Below are 19,262 nucleotides of genomic sequence, written 5' to 3'. Positions count from 1 at the left end.
CGTACACCTCACGTTATTCTGACCATTTTCAGAGTTGCGAGAAGCGACGTGTTTTGAATTTTGCTTCTATTTACGCGTATTAGAAGAAGTCACTTCCATGATGACACAGTGGATAAGCTGCTCAACTTCTGGAATCTTTCCTCCTGTAAGGCTATATTGCAAGGAACGTAAACTTGGTTTTTCTTCAGTGTCGTCGCCATGTTGTTTTGAAGATGATGCTTCGGCCGTGCGATTTTTTCTTGAAATATGAAATCATACTTTTGACCAATGTTTAATAAACGAACTTTACTTTTGTTGTATTGCATATATTTTCAAACCTATCCTAAAGATCCCGTAAACATACTTATTTTTCTGAAAAAAACTACTCGAACCCTATATATCTGGTAAATATTACCAAAAAACTAGTTAAATTACCTAAAAACTATCATGTAAGCCTTACTCAACGTTTGGTTGATTATACTAGACAGCTATTTAGATCTACTAGCCACGGAAATGTTGACCGTACTAGATTTCTGGTAACCTATACCACATGTCTTGTAATTCTAACTAGACAGATTTTAAATCGACTGTCTAGCGAACCCGAATCCTTGTTCACCAAACTAGACATTTTTCTCCGTGTGCACACCGAACAATTGTGGAAAAATTACACCTGTTTACATACATACCTACATATATAATTTACGTTCTAGATTATATATAAAAACTGCATCCAGAACGTTGACATGAGGTTTGCACATGAATTTTTCAGTAAAATATGATCATTAATTGTTTTGTCACCCCATATTATAAAACAAAACGTGTTCATTTCGACAACTGTAAAAAGTCATATGACTACGCTAAAGTATTTTTTTAATACAACATATATAAGACACACAAAAATAAAGGCACAATAAAAATGTTCATTACTAAAAAATGACATGTATAAAAATACACACTAATGGTTTCTGTGAGCAAAGTATAATGGTCTATATTTGAGTAATACACATTTTTTACCAGGAATTTTTCATTTACTCTGATACAAAGTTTTTATGCTTAAGTTTTCTCATAAAAAAACGCAAGGAAGGAATGCATTCTGCAGATCCCATAAAACCTGTACTTATGAAGGAGCATTTTAGATTGAAAGATCATAAAATCTTGCAACTATTTACAACTCTAATTTTGAGGTCTATGCCAAATACGATAAAAGGATCTTACAGGAATTTTGAATGAATGAGGTATGAAAGGATTTTAGTAAAAGAATTTTTTTTATTCTACAAAAAATAACTTATAAGAAGATTGTTTATCTTTTATGTGTAATTTCGCAGTCACTAAAACTTTTACAATCACACTCATTCATGCTGCGTCTGGTCCAGATAAATTTAACACAATTTGGTGTTAAAATAGGTCTTCATATATATTGTAAAGATGCACTTTACAATATATTTTACAAGGTTTTTTGGGCTTCAGTAAGGTCCCCCGAAGTTTTGGCTTTTCGCATTCTTGAATCCACCTCCAATCTCTTCGTATGAGAGTTTTGGTCTGAATCCTTCATCAGAAGCTTCATACTCGACAACCTGCTTACGGCCATCAGGCAAAATGACGCTGTAAATTCCATACGTCTTCTCGTCTTGACGGTTCTCTTTGTGACCGAAATCGTTTCCGTATCCATCGTTTACTTGGTACTCGAAATTGTAATTTGCGGGTTCCTAGACACATAACACAATCTCTCAAAATATTTTTAATCTTTTTAATACAAAAATAAAAACTATGTAAAGATTTATGTGAAAAGAGAAATTTTTTAGAATGTTTTTTTTTATTTACTGTTTAATCAGATACAGGCCTTATATAAAGCAATCGCTGATTCAGATTTAGACAGTTATAAACAGTAAGTTTAAAATAGCGACGGTAAAGATAGGATACTAAAAATCATAACTCACCGATTCTTCTTGATAGTCACGTCCACCTGAGTAGCCTTGTTTAGCGTTTGGCAAAAGATATTGAGAAGAGGGACTTCCGGCAGCCATTCTAGTGAATCCTTGTGACGGAGCTGCATATAAATTGGAAGGAGGGGAGTAAGAATTTGTATGAGCAGAGTGAGTCGATGAAGGAGCAGAGTAAGAAGTGTGAGAAGATGATGGGGAAGACTGATAGGATGGAGAAGAGAATGAGGAGAAAGAACTAAAAGCTGATGAAGAATAAGGTTTATATTGACTGGAAGAGGCACGGTCGATAGCAGGAGTTAAGTCATTCCTTCCAGTTCCTTGGTTGAAGTTTGGTTGAGAATTATAGGGTGCAAGATATCGATTGTCCAAATTCCTTTGAGAAGCACCAGATGGCGAAGCGTGAGAATTATACTGATTGGGAGATGCACGATCAATCGCAGGAGCTAAGTAGTTCCTTCCAGATCCTTGGTTCAAGTTCTGTTGAGAATTCAAGGGCACAAGATATTCGTTCTCCACATTTTGCTCCGAAGAACCAAATGGCGAAGCTTGAGAAATGTATTGATTAAAAGAGGCACGATCAATAGCAGCAGCTAAATAGTTCCTGGCAGATGCTTGGTTTGAGTTCTGTTGAGTATTGAAGGGCGGAAGATATTGATTGTCTACATTTCGCCGAGAAGCACCAACGGACGAAGTTGGAGAATTAGATTGATTGGAAGAAGCACCTTTGACAGGTGGAAGATATTGAGATATTTGAGAAGTTGCCGAATTAGTTTGTCTATTAGAAGGAAGGTAACGATTTGAAGGAGGCTGATAACCAACTGGCTCCAAGCTTCCAAAGACTCCTGCAACCAGGCAAAAAACTACGAAAACCTGCAAAATAAATTATTATTAATATGACATCGTGTCCAAGTAACAAGGATCTATCAACATCTTCCATTTCAGGTGCTACTGTAATTTATGAAATCTCTTATTCTAAAATCAATTACTTTAAAAAGGGCCTGGGGATTATAAATTAGAGATACTATGTAGACTATCGACGTGTCCAAATTACAAGGTTCTACGACTAAACATTTGTATGGAATGGTTGTATCTCAGGTGGTGAACTCCCGAACCTTCAGAATATGGTATAAATTGTATTGACAAAATCAGCGCCCCCGATTTTATAGAAAATTCCAGTTTGCCCGTCCCAGATTAGAACCTTTGAAATGCATGTTCTTAAATGAAACCTCACAGTAAATAAAACATATTATAATTTCATTAATGTCTGGTTTTAGACGTCATATTGAAAATGATATTCCTATTTTCTAGTTGAATAGAGAGATACTAGAAGTATTACACAAGAAATAGGAGTAGGCTACAACTAAAAGTCTGTTTTGAAATCTATCACCTACCTTCATATTGTTGTGAGAAGAATCGGAGAAGATCTGATGGTGATCTCCGATGCGCGAATAACTTTTATACTGCAAATTTGAATCCCCACCAAGACCGAAATTCCGCCCTCCGCGTATAGACAAATTTGCGCAATACTCGCTAAATGTAACAACCAGATCTCTGTTCAAGGACGAGATGACCACAACCTAGAATCATCACACCCCCTCTATCTCACCCAAGACTCTTACTTTCGCTCAAGAGCAAGATAGCCCATAATATACCTTCCACCCAATTTGATCGAAAGGCCTCTTCCATACATTTCATGCGATGTCTTTTGAATTGCAGATATATATATATATATATATTAACCACGATATCACCATGTTTTCTTCCTGGGAAATTTTTCACTCCTGAAAAATGCAATTCAGATATAAGTGTTTCATCCCCATAATTTTTTTGAATCATTAAATTTTGGCATGTTATCGATACAAATAAATGGTTTTAGACGGATTATTGATGACATGAAACAGAAGTAAAATCTTAAAACACCCATTACTAAAAATATATACATTTTTTAAACATTGTCGTCTTTATAAGTTTTTCGAATCTATCCTTCTTTTCTATTTCAAGTAATTGAAAACATGAAATTTCACTTTGTGGAAACACTTTGTGAAAATTCCAGATTACAATATTAAGAAATTTTCAAGTTTTATACAGCAGAGAAAATTTGTCAAAACTTCAATTTTGATAGCATCAAAACTTTGTAATAAAATTATGTGTGAATAATACATTTTTTAAGTACTCTCATACTACACTATTTTAGTTCAAAACATTTTATTGGAATTTTTAATCATTTTCTAAATAAAAAAAGAATCATAATGGTGCAGCTATAAGATAAAACTCTAGATGTTTACAATTCCACAACTATAATTTAATAAATAATTTGTTTAGCCTTTCTCTTTATCACTTATATTCTGGAAATAGTCGAATTAATAAGGCTATTCTTATAAATTCCAATTTCTTACTTATTTTTATTATTTCAACCAAGATAATGATTTCTTCAAACCAAAAGAAAGTTTTTTTCATGTAACTCCTTGAATCTAATTATCACTAATTTAAGTTGCTAATTTAATTTTGAAGTGACCAAAGTGTTTGAAGTATTCGGCCGGTTTGCAAAGTACTTTTGGAGTTAATATTTTGTTATGAACACTTGTAGATTTTAATGTTGTTGAATTAACAAAATACTTCAACTACCGAAATAAAAAAAATATTTTTTTGACCATATAATAACCATATTCTATATGCAATTTATCACCTTCTATCGTCCTCTGAGTGCTTAAGTTGTATTAATTCACTTAAAGTTATACTACTTTTTAATAACCTTCTTTAAGTAAAAACAACATTGAACAAAATTTAATTACGAATTTAAATAATGCCGTTGTTGGGGGTGTCAGTGAAGAAATAAAGGGATGTATTGTTTATGTAAGGCAACTGAAAAAGTAAAAAAGGAAGAAAAATGGATTTTAATTTTTAAAGTAAAAAATAATATAGTCCTGAGAAAACGGGCACTAAAAATTAAGGGTAGCATGCCAAAATGACATGCCACAAATGCTCTAAATTTTTTATTTTGGTTGGAAATATCTGATTAACGAATTTAACCTTCATTTTGGGAACCTTAAAAAGTGTATCCAAGGATAACTCGATTAGACAAATCCTTCAAAAGTCAGTGTGGATACAACATTCAAGTAACCATACATGCAGCCATACAGATATACAGACAGACCTGCAGAGAGACACCGACAAAATTGTATGATTTTCAAACTTTGTGAGTGCCGAAACGCAAAGATTCTTCAAGGGGGTATTCCTATATAGAATGATGAAAAAATCTATTTTTTTTATTGTACAAATCGAAAGTATAACATTTCAAGAGTACTCTGTTAAATTTTTAGTCCGAAATTTGGAGCAGTTTAGCTGCTGTGGTTTTTTTCGCGAATTTTCAACTTTTCGGAGAAACGCCATTTCAAAGATAATTTAATTGCCTAGTCGATATACCTCTTTGTTTTTCGGAAAAAATATTATTTATCCACTTATTTGCATTAACCATAAATAAAAAATTTTCGAAACTTTTTTTTTCCTTCGATTTGTGAAATAATTTTTTCAGGCTTTGAAAATAGGTATACGGACGAGGTACAGATTTCAGAGAGGCACAGGACCGATGGCATTGCCCATAAAACCAGAGGGGGGGGGGAGTTGTCAAATTTCGCGCGTCATGGCGGATTTGTTGATTAACATTTTGCATCAAAAACATTTTTTTATTGTAATAAAACGTCAATAAATATTAGTCCAAATTTGAGATTGAAACATCATGTAGTTTTGTTACAAAAAATCCCCAAAGTTTTCTTCGATTTTTCGCGATCTATATAGGGATACCCCCTTAAAAACCAGAGATCGAAAATTTGGACACTTTCATTACATCCGTGAAAATGACTGTTTTAAAGTAGCGACCCGGATCAATCAGGACTTTTTTTATTTCGCCTTTTTCATGCCAAACTAAATTTAAAAAATTGGAGTTTTGATCTTTTTTCCCCTTTTTACATTCTCATTCATGAGAGTGTAACATGATCGTCCAAATTTTCGGTCTCTGGTCTTTAACGGATCTTTACGTTTCGGCACTCACAGAATCCGAAAATCATAACATTTTCTCGGTATCTGTCTGTACTATGTCTGTATGTTTATCTGTCTGTATGTCTGTCTGTATGTCTGTATGTCTTAATGTATGGTTACCTGCATCTTGTAAGCACACAAACTTTTGAAGGATTTGTCCAATCGAGTCAGCCTGCGATACTCTTCATAAGGTTCCCAAAATTAAGATTAATTTCGTTAAGCAGATATTTCCAACAAAAATTTTAAAGATTAGAGCATTTTCAAAGTTTGAAAATATTGTTTTTAATTTTAGAAATTTTTGTCAAAGTTTCTTTTAAATGGGTAGAATACTTGCAAATTATCCAAATAAAATTTTCAATGTCGATAGAAATTAGGAAAGTTTTCGATTAGATAAAAATTCCAAAAATCAGACGTTTTCACAATTTGAATACAATTTTTTTGTGAGTTTTAGACATTTTTGTAAGATTTACTGGTACGCAGCAAAAATAATTGGAAATTATCATAATGAAATTTTTTAATTTGATAAAAATCCAAAATGTTATATGCTTTGCAAAATTTTGAAATTTTGCAAAAAGGAAAAACAAATTTTCTAATAGGTTAAGAAATATCAATCCAAATTTCTACTAGATATAAAATACATGTATTTTGAAACTATTTTAGTGAAATTTCTTAATTAGACAAAGTACAAAAAATTCGCTCATTTTAAAAAATATGAATTTTTTGTATTCAAGAGATCCGTAAATTTAAAACGTCGTTTTTAGTTGATTTAAATAAGATTTACAAATTATCTTGATGAAGTTTTTTAATTGGACACAAATTATCGAGCGCGAGTTCCATAATGCGAATGTTATCATCAAAACCGTAGGTGCTTTCAGAACCTTATTTAAAAATAAATAGTAAAAAATTTTAGTTACAATTTTTGGCTGTAATTCCTCTGAAGTTTAAACGAGCGCGATATGCGGGCCAAACTATTTTTAAGACTGACATATTTTTGCTCCTGAATATGTAATTCATGAATTTTTTTTTGTATACTATGAAAAATATTGAAAAATAAGATATTTTTAATATTAATTTTTTCGACATGCAAACTTTTATCTTAACATTTTTTCGTATCTGTCATTGTTTCCAAGAAAAAATATAAATTTCTGTTTAAAAAAAAAGAATTATGCTGGCTACAAAAGTTTTTTAACAATCCTTAAACGTACAATATATCTTTATTGTCAAATCACAAGTTAAGAAAGTGGCAAAAAAGTTAATCGTGGGGTTTTTGAGAAAATCGATTTTTAATTTTTTCAGAAAACCACGGATTTTGAAAGAAGTTGATGGACGCTATTACAATCTAAAGATTCTGTGATTTCAAGTGTAGGTCCCTGCTGAATTTGAAATGGATTTAGTCTATAGTTATGAAGGTACATTTATCAAATTACTTCAGGTATATTTTTTTATTGTAATAAAATATATAATAATTTTAAAATCCACGCGGTTGATTATTCAAAATATTTGAAGAACTCTGGAACATCTTATTTCTGGAACAAGAAGCATAGAACTTATCTCCATATTGTTTGTTGTTACGACTGTATGCGTGATAAAGAGAAGTGGAAATTACAAGAGCTTCATCTTGCAGCCCTCTAGTTTTTTGTGTAATTTGGTGTAAAAGTTTTATTTGTGAATTTTTTAATAAACAATGTAGATACCATAAAAATCGACTTCTGAAGAAGTCTTTCGCTTGAAAGATCATAAAAGCATGCACTTACTCATAACGCCCATTTTGTTGCATGTCATAAATATACATGAGGGAATCTTAAAGGAACGTTCATCGAATAAGAAACGAAAGAATTTTGATAAAACGTATTTTTTATCCAAAAAAGAAATAATTTACATGATTGTTTTTTTTTCTCTAATTTTTGAGGAGTATAAAGTGAGTCATCTCGATATAACACCCTTCGATATTTTTTTACAGAACAATTTAACAATAATCGGCGTTAAAATAACACTTCTTATTTTATGTAATGTTGCTTCTTACAAGATATTTCACAAGTTTCTTTAAGCTTTAGTAAGGTCCCTCTGAGTTTTGGTTTTTAGCATTGAATCCATTTCCAATCTCTTCGTATGAGATTCTGGGTCTAAACCCGTGTTCGTCTGCTTCGTATTCAACAATCTGCTTACGCCCATCAGGCAAAAGTACGTTGTAAATTCCATAAGTCGTCTCGCCCTGATGGTTCTCCTTGTGACCGAAATTGTTTCCGTATCCATCGTTTACTTGGTACTCGAAATCGTGATTTGCTGGCTTCTAGACACGTAAAAACATATTCAAAGTCAAAAAATATTTTTTACTTTAATGCTTCTCCTTTTGGTCATTTTATAAACTTGAAGCAGTGAAATGTACGTCACTCATAGTCAACCTATGTAACTGCCACTTTCCGATTTTAAAGGAATTTAGCATATTTGTAAAGGCATGCAAAATAATCAACATGTATTTTTTTCATTTTCGCAATGGCGACATTTAAAAAGTGGAAAATACGTCTCAAAGATGAAATTTAAAGTTTGATCTTTTAGAGCTCGTTTTAGGCCTTAAAATTCCGCTATTACATACATAAAAAAACAGATTTGGTTATTTGCCGTAGGTGTATAATTGTGCAAATTTTTATTAAAATCGGAGAGTGATAATTCCGTTAGTTTACTTGTGAATCAAATCTGTAAAAAGCCACAAACAATCGAACAAATGCACTGATTAATCAGTGGAAATCTTTACTGCTTTAATGTAGTGACGGGTTTCTCACTGCTTTAAAATTTAGGGAGCACTAAAAATTGTCTTTAGAAATTGGAAGCAAATAAATAGACGATTCTACTACACAGTTGGGCGTAATTGAACATATGATTTTTGATCCTTCCTTTTCCAGTGAGCCTGCAAAATCTCAAGTGGATCTATAAATGACTTCCTGACATTTTAACAGGAAAGAAATATTCTTATAAAAACTGGTTTATGTTCGCAACATTAAGTTACAGCGCGAACATAAGATACTTATGAAGATTATACTAAATAGGCACATGTCTCACCATAGTTCACAACTTTTCCTGCTCACGCCGATGAGATAAAAAATTATTAATTTTGTAAAACAACGAGAAAACTGAAATGATACTACATAGGTACTTATATTATTATAGTAGACAACTTGTACCGTCAACCCCAGAAAGAGACAAAAAATTATTCGTTTGAAAATAAAAATAAAAATTCAATTTTTCGCGATGTTTATTTTTGATTGTGTTGTACGAATTGAGATAACTTTTTTTGCTCAAGCTTTCAGAAAGCCATTTCAGCATCTACTGGCAACTTTTCAGCACCCTCTTCAGAAAAAGAGAGACCAATTTTTATTTTCGATACGTTCTACTACATATATTTTCCTCGAGTATAATTCTTTAGTTTAAAATTAAAAACGGGGTAATCACATAACCGCCTCTATTTCAAATCATACAGTTTTTACACTTCAAATCAGAAGTTGGGGTATTTCACAAAATCTTCTTTCTTTTTTCTAATTTCAGAAAGATGAAAAAAAATTCTAGAAAATCCCACCTATCTATAGTTACAATTTCTAAAAGTTTCTGATTATATAAGAAAAGCATTCTTCTATTTGTTTTTGGGGTAAACCATTTTTGAGGCCGGGACTTTTTTTCCTGAAAATTGAGATCTCGAATTTTTCTCGTAAACGAATGCATAATATTATGAAAGAGCAAAAGGTATTTTTGTAGAACTTTCCTAAATGTGCAAGGTTTTATAATAAAAATTTGTTGTACATCTAGTATCGTCCATAAAGAGACCTACAAAATGAGCGATTAAGAACGTGCACTCACTTCTCGCAGGATACCTTCTGGCAAAATATACGGAAGTAATAATAATATTTGAAAGACATGAAAAATTTTCCTTTAAATTTTCTTTTTTAAATGAGTTTAAGAAACTTTAAAAAATTTGTCTAGTTGTCAAATTATTAGAAAAAGTGTAGAGGCGTCCGATAGACGAAAACAAGTAAATATTCTTACAGATCTTTGAACTAATTTAAAAAAGGAGATTTGAAGGTTTATTTTGCGTTACTTTCAGATTCTTACCATTATTTTTCTTCATTTTTTCAGAAGTTAAAGTTCAATAATAAAAATTGCCAAAGCCAGAAATTAGACAGCTCTATCTTACTCACTCAGTCTTTAATAATGAAAAGTGCTTCAAATAAGGATAATTTGACGTGGAATTTAATAAAGCTTTGAAATTCAAACTCTTGTGCGGCACTGTATATGTTTTATTTTTGTTTCTGAGATTAATTTTGTTTAAACTCGATTTCATGAAGATAAACTTCCCGGCCTCAAAAATAGTCTTCATGCTCCGGCACATTACTCTATATTTTTATTTTTGTTCCTGAGAATATTGAAAAAAAAACTCGATATGATAAAAATAAATTTCCTGGTCTCAAAAACAGTTTATCATAAAAATAACTCACTGAATGTCTCCTCATAAAAAATAAAAATTTTAAATCGTGAAAATACCTGTTCGTAAATTTCCTCTACGGAAACAATATTCAATCTCTAATATAATTTACGATTTGATGTGTAAAATCTCTCAGATTTTAAATTAATTTTATTAACATATAAAAAGATAATAAAAAATTTTCAAAGAACTTGTTCAAAGAAAAATCGCTCTTACTGGCGGGTGAAAGGTTAGGCTCAGTCGAATGAACTGGGAAATATTAGATAATATTTGTTTTCAAAATGTAAATTCTTGTGGGAAAAAGCGAGTATAAGAGGGCGATTTAAAAAAAGCGGATGCTTTAAATGGATACTCACCCACTCTTCTTGATAGTTGCGTCCACTTGAGTAGTCTTGATTAACATTTGGCGAAAGATATTGAGAAGAGGGACTACTGGCAGCGATTTTGTTGAATCCTTGCGAAGGAACTCCATAAGAAGTGGAAGGAGGAGAATAAGGATTTGCCAGAGAAGGGTAAGCCGATGAAGGTGAAGTGAAAGAAGTGTGAGAAGATGAGGGAAAATACTGATATGATGGATAGGAGGATGAGGAGGAAGAACTGGAAACTGACGAATAATAAGGCTTGTATTGATTATAAGAGGCACGGTCGATAGCAGGAGCTAAATAGTTCCTTCCAGGTCCTTGGTTCAAGTTCTGTTGAGAATTAAAGGGCTCAAGATATTGATTGTCCAAATTTCTTTGAGAAGCACCAGATGTCGAAGCGTGATAATTATACTGATTAGGAGAGGCGCGATCAATAGCAGGAGCTAAGTAGTTCCTTCCAGGTCCTTGGTTCAAGTTCTGTTGAGAATTAAAGGGCGCAAGATACTGATTGTCCACATTCCCCTGAGAATCACCATATGACGAGTCTTGAGAATTGTATTGATTAGAAGAGACACGATCAATAACAGGAGCTAAGTAGTTCCTGGAAGATCCTTGGTTTGAGTTCTGTTGAGTATTGTAGGGCGGAAGATATTGATTGTCTACATTTTGCTCAGAAGCACCGAAGGACGATGTTGGAGAATAATATTGGTTAGAAGAAGCATGTTCGACAGGTGGAAGATATTGAGATCTTTGAGAAGGTACCGCACTGTTTTTTTTATTGACAGGAATGTAACGATTTGAAGGAGGCCTATAACCAGCTGGCTCCAAACTTCCAAAGGCTCCTACCACTAGACACAGAACTACGAAAATCTGAAAAATAAATTAATGTTAGTTTAATGTCTAAATGATTAGCCCCTTATCGATAGCTTTTATTTTTCGTGATATTCTAATTTATAAAATTTCTGATTTGAACTAAGTTAGATTTACTATATAGGAGGAGGGGGGTAATAATTGATAACAATTGTGAGGTGGTAAATATAAAATTGTATAAAAATTATTGTATTTAGTATAATCCCGATAGGATCAAAAAGGTTATTGAAAATGGCATTCATACTTCATAAATGTATGAATATATTACACAGGAGATAGAAGTATTAAAAGTCTATTTTGAAATAGATTTGCTACCTTCATATTGATGGGAGGAGAATCGATGAAGATATGATGTTGATCTCCGATGTGCCGATAACTTTTATACTAAATATTTAAATCCCCACCAGGACTAGGTATCCACCTTCCGCGTACGTATAATTTACGCAACACTAACCAAATGTAACAACCAGATCTCGGTTCAAGGACGTGATGACCACAACCCAGAATAATCACACCTCCTCTATCTCACCCAAGGCTCTTGACTTTCATTCAAGAGGACCGCACATAATGTACCTTAAAAGATAGTCTAGTTTAATCAGTGAAGAAACCGATGATAAGATTGACATGTACCATTGCCTTGTCAATTGTTTTTACCTACACATGCAAATCTGTCTTAAAATATTAAATAATTATCTAGAACCATCCCTTAGGTATCGATGAAGTCTGGTTAATTCGAATAAAATTATTTATCTATAAAATTGTTAACTGAATATTTCTTACTTAAATAACTTCATAATTCAGCATAGACTAAAATCCACTTGTACCTTATTCGCGTAAAAGTTACGAATCCTTTCAACCTTCTTTGAGATTAAATCACCTTCGAAATTGTGTAATCGATCAATACACTTTCTGTACTATGCCAGGTGGAAATAGACCCATTATATTTCAATGGAACTGCATAAAAGATAAAAAGAATGGATTTTTTTATAAGAAACTAAAGGATTCAGACAAGTTATATATAATTTTTTACCGAAAAAAAACATTGTTCGATACGTTACCTTTCAAATGTAATATAAAATAATATTGTCAATACTACACACAATAAGTTCTTAACTAGACATTGAAATTTCTTAAATAAATTCGCACTAAATCCGGAGGTGTCAATTTTATATTAAAGAGAGAATGAATTCATTGCATAATAGAGAAACAGTTGAAACTACATAATCAACTATACATTACAAATTTTAATTAAATTCACATGTTTTTTTACATTTTATGTCGATTGTTTCCAATGTACATCGGTTGGAACTACTTTTGAATTTAAATTTGACACCTTAGAATTTGAATGTAGTTGCAATAGTTTAAATGATGTTAAAACTTAAAATAAGGATTGGTAACTTTTCCAATTAACCAAACATTGATTTCAGAATGTAATCAACTTTTTAAATGGTGTATGACCGTATAAGTTCCTGCAAGATTGTCAGTTTTTTTATTACTTGAATAATGGCCTTACTTAAATGCTTAAATATAAAAAAATTAAGTTTTATGACATTTCGTAACACAAGAAACACATGTTACATTGTTTATATTTAGAGCCATACACTGCGTTCTAAATTTCAAGTTATTTTTTACCGGCGCCTTTTTTTGACGACCGTACCCCCTTCCCCCCTCCATCCTTTAGGCAAAGTAACGTGAGGCAAGAACCTCTCAAAATAGGGGTGATGAAACATTTTTTTGGCAAGCAGTTGAATTTTCCGCACAGAAAAAAATATTTTTAACTAAGAAAGATGACTTTTCACCAGAAAAGATGAATTTTTGATCCATAAAGATGCATTTTTAGAAAAAAGTGGAATTCTCAACTAAAAACAATTTTGTAAGCAGAAATGGAATCGTCAAATAATCAGTTTTAAAAATAAACTTTTAAACTAAAGAAATTAATTTTGTACGACGTAGTGCATTTTTCAACTTATAAATGACAAATTTTTTATCAGACAGTTAAATTTTCGTAAAAATAGTTGAATTTTCACCATAAAAAAAGGATTTTCAACAAAAGAGTTAATTTTCAACCAAACAGTTTAATTTTATACGAAATTGAGACATTACAAAGGCAAATTTTCTATAAAACAGTTACATTTTGAACCAGGCGGTATGATATTTTGAAATAGTTTAACTTTAAAGCAAGCAGTTTATTTTCCATCAAAAAATATGATTTTTCAACGAAACATATAGTAAATAAATATAATATAAGTAAAATATAATGTGATGGACAATTCAACAAAAAATTTTACTTGGAATAAAACACATTTGAGTTCAACCGGAAAAGAGAAATTTTCAAAAAATGGTGAAAGAATTAACCAAAAAAGTATAATGTTTAACCATACTGCTGTATTATTAATAAAAAAGGACGAATATTTAACCTAAAATATTTATTTTCTATCGAACAAGATGAACTTTCAACCAACAAAAAAGGAATATTCCACCAAATGTTTCAATTTTCAACTGCATAACGCACGAGGTGCCCCCTCCACATTCTAAAGTCTTTACGTGTTTTGTCCACGGCCTCTAACATAATAAATGTTCAACAAAACAAACAAACAAAATTAATTTTGAACTAAGTAGCTTAATTTGTGACCAAAAGGATACATTTTTTTACAGTTTTAGCGTATTTTATGGACGGCCCTTTAAGATAAATTTTACACATTTTTCCCAAAAGGGATTTGACTACTACATTGGTTATAATAACATATTTGGCTATAAGCATTTCCAGGTTTTTTGAGGTTTTCTTTTTTTTTTGCTATTATATGTACCAGATGAAGTACATTTTCAAACAGCTCATCATAAAACAATAATAAAAATCGTGCTTATTCTGCATCTTAATTTTATTAAGCTTTGTTAATAATATATCTAATAGTGCTTTAAATTGTATGTATGTAGATAAGACGACGTAGGTTCTATTTTTTAATACAACTAAATCTTATTAGGATGCAGATATAACCTTTTAGATAGAATAATAAAAATTGTAACCTTAAAGTTAATTACGACTTTTTAATTCTGGATATTTCTTCCAGAAATATGTAATTTTTGAATTGATACCGATAAAGCAAGCATGCAAAATAGGCTTGTGCTAGCTTACACGTCAGTCCATTAGCATTTGTGCATTGTGCAGACCGCATTAACATAGATACGTAGGTCAAGATTGCTCTTACTTTCGTCTACCACGCAAAGCTTACGAGTTGATTGCGTGATGACACGATATATGATGGCTTTGTTCAGGAACCTATATGACATCTTCAATTAACTAAAGAATGTTGTGAATGAATTCAAATTTGAACCAATCCACATGTAGGCACACTAAAATCACTGAATTAATCAATTAAAATTCATACACTTTTTTAAAAACAGCTATTTTGATAGCAGCAAATAAATAGGCCATTACATTAGTGGATATAAATTGGTATCTATAGATTATTGAAGCATTTGAAATGTATCTTAGTGTTTCTCTTTGACCATTGTAATAAATTTATTAATAATAAATAAAAATTTTCGGCATTTTTTTACGTAATTTACCAATGTTGCTAGTAGGCCATTTGACCATTTTTCGACATATCTATGGGGCAGAATACGTCAATTATTCCCAACACTTGGCTGAATTATAGTACTAGTGGACCTATATTATTTCACCAAATCATAGATTCATTTATCAATCGGTTGTCAATATACAAGGGCCTCAAGTTTTCACATTTTCACGCGTTTCTTCACATTCAAGTTCGTGTAACTTCTTTTAGGATGCTCCAATTGGACTTCTATAATAGTGTCTTAGAAAGCTCTTTTTACGTGCTTTAAGTCTGTTACAGTGATATCTTCAAAAATAATGTTGTTTTGCTTTCAAATTAAAATTCAAATTGCTTTTTTGAAAAAAAAACATTTCTAAAAAATCTATTTCAAAGAATACGTTTTCTTATATTCATTTAAGTCATATAGGATAAAAAGTGGACCGGAAATATTTTCATGGCGAAATTTAAATTTTTACATTCGAGGGTAGCCCGTTAAACTTTCGCAGCACCCGAGCACGAATACTAACAGTTCTAATGTGCCGCTAAACGTACATTTAACTATCTCGGGATTATTTTTGGGGTGTATCTACTTCGCATATATTACATATTTCATAATTACCAGCAATGCAATCACCCAAGAACATAGTGTGAATCAACTCTACAAATATCTTACTTTTGCGTACTTGCTCCTTTGCTTATAATCCTTCTTCATTCTTAATTTTCGAAAAAGATCAGATTTTTCCTCTAAGAAAAAACTTTTGAGCGCAAGGTGTATTCCATCTACGGTTGGAATCACTGAATGGTACTTTAAAGTACCCGTTATCGTCACCGCAGATTCGAATCTATCTTTTAATGTTTCTGCATTTACAGCATGATTTTCTTAAGAGCTAAAGATAATGATGGCTTCCTTAAAGTTTTTCAACACCCATTCGTATAACGTTTGTGCTGTCAAAATTTGATCTTTTAGAGAGGATTGTAGACTAAGGGCCTTCCATAAACCCCGTAGTTTCTTTAGGGGGAGGGGGGTCGACGAAAGGCCCCGCTGGTCCACAAGGGGGTTGGGGGGTTACAAGCCCGAGCCACGTGGTTTTATATTGAGGTTAAAATAAAAAACCCATAGCTTATTCCTTTTTTGAAGTAGTACGTGTAACCCTAAATTCGATCCCTGCAAACCGAACCGAGTGAAGTCGAATGGCCTCTATCTCCACTCCCGCGTGCCTCTTTCCCAAATCTTTTTGTTTTCTTACATTAGTTAACGATTCGAGGCAAGAAGATTCTGGCCGCAAACACGTGCGTGGTTGCTAACACTCCTAATTTTTGTTTTATTTTTGTTTAACAGGAAATAGAAAAAAAACTACGTAGCACCCTAGGTGGGGGGGGGGGCAACGATAATGCCCCGGTGGACCACATGAGGGAAGGGAGAGGCTCCAAAAGTGGAAAAATTGGATTGCGTGGTTTATGGAAGCCCCCCTAGCTGGTGCTGCAAGTCTCTTAAAACTTCCACCAATTCCATCCCAAGTCCCTTTACCATGATTCGTAGCGTGAAAGTTCCACTCTGCTTCAATTTCCCAATCTTCCTCATGAAAGCGAAGACTGGCAAAGTTGTGCTTGTTCTTCAAGTATTGCGGTGCTCTGTCAGAAAAGTAAAATATCGTCTTGGGTTCAAAACTACTCTCCAAGTAATTGACAATTATTTTCTGCAATGCGTGTACGGCTACAGAATCATGAGTTAGAGCGTCGGATAATATGGCCATGCTACAATGTTTCAGTTGATAATCTTCTCTGTAATAAATAACTGCTGTGAAAATACTGACTACCAATTTCTCCTTTAAGTATTTAACAAACAATGACTGTTTGTTGGCAAAAAAATTATGCGCGCTTGGTTTTAATAAGTAATTACTAAGCACTTCGACAAAGTCCTTGATGTCCGCTATCTCGGTCAACAGCTTGCTTTCATCAGTTTTTCGCCCAGTCTAAAACTCAATTTTATCAATACAGTGATCACCCAAAATTTATGGCAAAATGTTTTTGATAACACTTGCAAGATATTGAGTTCATTAAGCTTCAGTTTCACGCTTTCGTGATGCACGCAATTGCAAACATTGTGAGTGCCAGCAGAACCAGCAAATACACAATTCCGATTTTTACATCAGGAAGCAATTCGCTAAAACGTTTATACAGTTCAGGAATATTGAATTATAGTAATTTGTTCTGAACGTGTTCTCGAGAGCCATCTTTTTTCTTCACTGAAATGAAATCTTTCATTCCTGGTAAAATTCGACTGTTCGCATCATCTTTATAAAAGGCTACAACAAGAGCTTCAACTTGAGGCCACAATGTTTTTCCTTCGTTTGGATTAGGCCTCGCTAAAATATCGTGGTCAGCAACCAGTTTTCTAGCTTTGCAACACTGACGTTCTGACGCACGATATCCTTCAGCTAACTTTCTGCGACCCCAAGATTTTGGTGCAAGAATCAGAATAAAAACTTTTTCCGAAGTAATGCAGGCTGTTTGAAATTTTTCTTTTAATTGCTCAAGAACTTCTATTTCAGCTGCGTGATACTTATCATCACATGAAAATTTTCGACAGAAAATGAAATGGAATTCCTTCTTGAAGTTCAGGTTAGATGATTTTCATTTGTTCCAGAAAGAATATCTTTGGGCAAACATTAATCATTTGCGCAACTTCATCTAATCTACCAGCTAAATAATTCTATTAGTGCCTGAACGTTAGATTTTGACAGAATCCGGAAAACTATGAATGAAATAAAAGGTCTGCGATGAAATGTAGAACGTAATTTATATATTTCTGCTAGTATAATCATTCCAAAAAAGTCTAATGTAAGTTTAGCGGCACATTAGAAATGTCAGTATTCGTGCTGTAGCACACACATAAGATATTATTTCTAAACTGCAAATGCTGTGCATAAATCACATATGGTTTTTTTCTGAAATTTTGAAGCACGTACCATCTTTCGTTAAGGTCCATACATTTCATCCCCCTCTGCTGCCTCATATCTTACGTATATATTTTCGACTAAACTTATGACGTACATTTATGTAAAGTTCATGTAAAATTATATAAGATAATTTGAGGGATTGGGGGGGGGGGTTGATGAATTCTGACTGTTTCTTATTAACCAACAAATTAGTTTGAATTTCAACCAAAAAGCTAAATTTTCCACTTAGGAAGTTTTTTGGCCAATCAATTAAAAATTTGTTATCCAAAATGTTGAATTTTTAAGTCAAAGAGACGATCGATCTACAAAATAGTTCATTTTTAACAAAATAATTTAATTTTGAACCAAAAGGACGAACTTTCAACAAAATATATACATTTTTGACCAAATGATTGAATGTCCAGCCGAGAGCATTCATTCATTACTAAAAAACGAATAAAAAGAAATTATATAAGTTTTTACCCAAATACTTAATCTTAAAAAATCAATTCTTAAACAAAAATGAAATAGTTGAATTTTTATCCCAAAATAATTAGTTTTCAATTAAAGAAACTAATTTCCCACAGAATAGTTGAATTTTCTAGCAAATTCATTAATTTTAAAACTCAAAATATGAATTTTCAACAAAAAATCGAATAGTTGATATTTCAAATGAAAAATACGTTTGAAATTAAATTGAAATTAAAAATGATTTTCTAACAAATTAGTTCAACTTTTGAGCACATAGTGGAATTTTCTACTAAAATGTTGAATTTCCGAGTTTTTTTTTAACACCTCCCTCTCCCTGTGAGACAGCATAGAAAAATCCGTAGCGCCCGAATAAAAATGCTTTGACTTGAGTTCGACTTGAATTGTCCCCAATCAAGACATGCTGAAGTCGAAAAGGTCGCCATGAGCATGTCTCAGTTTTGAGACAGAACCAGGCTTCAATTTATGTATTGGAGACAAGTTTCTATGTCTTGAAGACATAAATTTATCTCTTGAGTCAAATTTTAATGACTCTAATACGAGCGGTTTATAACTTCGAGTGTATACCTGTCCTAACAAAAAGGGTCATTCTGACTGTCATAACAGCTTATCTTTGTTAA

The 19,262-nt window shown here is 32.4% G+C and overlaps 2 protein-coding genes across 7 annotated transcripts in view; both read right to left on the bottom strand.

Annotated features, from left to right (window-relative positions):
- Positions 1–1,442: 1,442 nt before the first annotated feature.
- On the bottom strand, positions 1,443–3,612 carry LOC117171033 (probable ATP-dependent RNA helicase ddx17). The gene is made up of 4 exons (XM_033358078.1): positions 3,542–3,612; positions 3,314–3,473; positions 1,917–2,792; positions 1,443–1,685 (listed from the first exon to the last, which is right to left on the bottom strand). The coding sequence occupies exons 1-4, from the start codon at positions 3,610–3,612 to the stop codon at positions 1,443–1,445; spliced, it is 1,350 nt and encodes a 449-aa protein (XP_033213969.1).
- Positions 3,613–7,935: 4,323 nt separating this feature from the next.
- Positions 7,936–19,262, bottom strand: part of LOC117171686 (pro-resilin-like) — a 48,673-nt gene continuing 37,346 nt past the window's right edge. For 4 of the 6 annotated variants that reach the window (XM_033359211.1, XM_033359212.1, XM_033359214.1 and 1 more), the window contains exons 2-4: positions 11,976–12,233; positions 10,785–11,660; positions 7,936–8,247 (exon numbers count right to left, since the gene is read on the bottom strand). In XM_033359211.1, coding sequence (XP_033215102.1) covers positions 8,008–8,247; positions 10,785–11,660; positions 11,976–11,981 — 1,122 coding nt within the window. In that variant the 5' untranslated portion in view covers positions 11,982–12,233 and the 3' untranslated portion in view covers positions 7,936–8,007. Of the gene's footprint in view, positions 8,248–10,784; positions 11,661–11,975; positions 12,234–12,484; positions 12,615–19,262 lie in introns of all 6 variants that reach the window. The other 2 variants (XM_033359209.1, XM_033359210.1) reach the window with 1 other exon arrangement.

The sequence above is a fragment of the Belonocnema kinseyi genome, chromosome 4 (genome assembly GCF_010883055.1).
Source record: "Belonocnema kinseyi isolate 2016_QV_RU_SX_M_011 chromosome 4, B_treatae_v1, whole genome shotgun sequence".
In the NCBI taxonomy this organism is placed as follows: Eukaryota; Metazoa; Arthropoda; class Insecta; order Hymenoptera; family Cynipidae; genus Belonocnema; species Belonocnema kinseyi.
Note: the sequence above shows the minus strand (reverse complement) of the source record. Positions and strands in the feature narration are given on the sequence as shown.

Coding starts and splice junctions, on each gene's coding strand:
- LOC117171033 (XM_033358078.1), bottom strand. CDS start 3,612: ATGTATGGAAGAGGCCTTTCGATCAAATTGGGTGGAAGGTATATTATG. Junction 2,793..3,313: donor CTTCTCACAACAATATGAAG/GTAGGTGATAGA, acceptor TTTATTTTGCAG/GTTTTCGTAGTTTTTTGCCT. Junction 1,686..1,916: donor GTGACTATCAAGAAGAATCG/GTGAGTTATGAT, acceptor TTATGTGTCTAG/GAACCCGCAAATTACAATTT.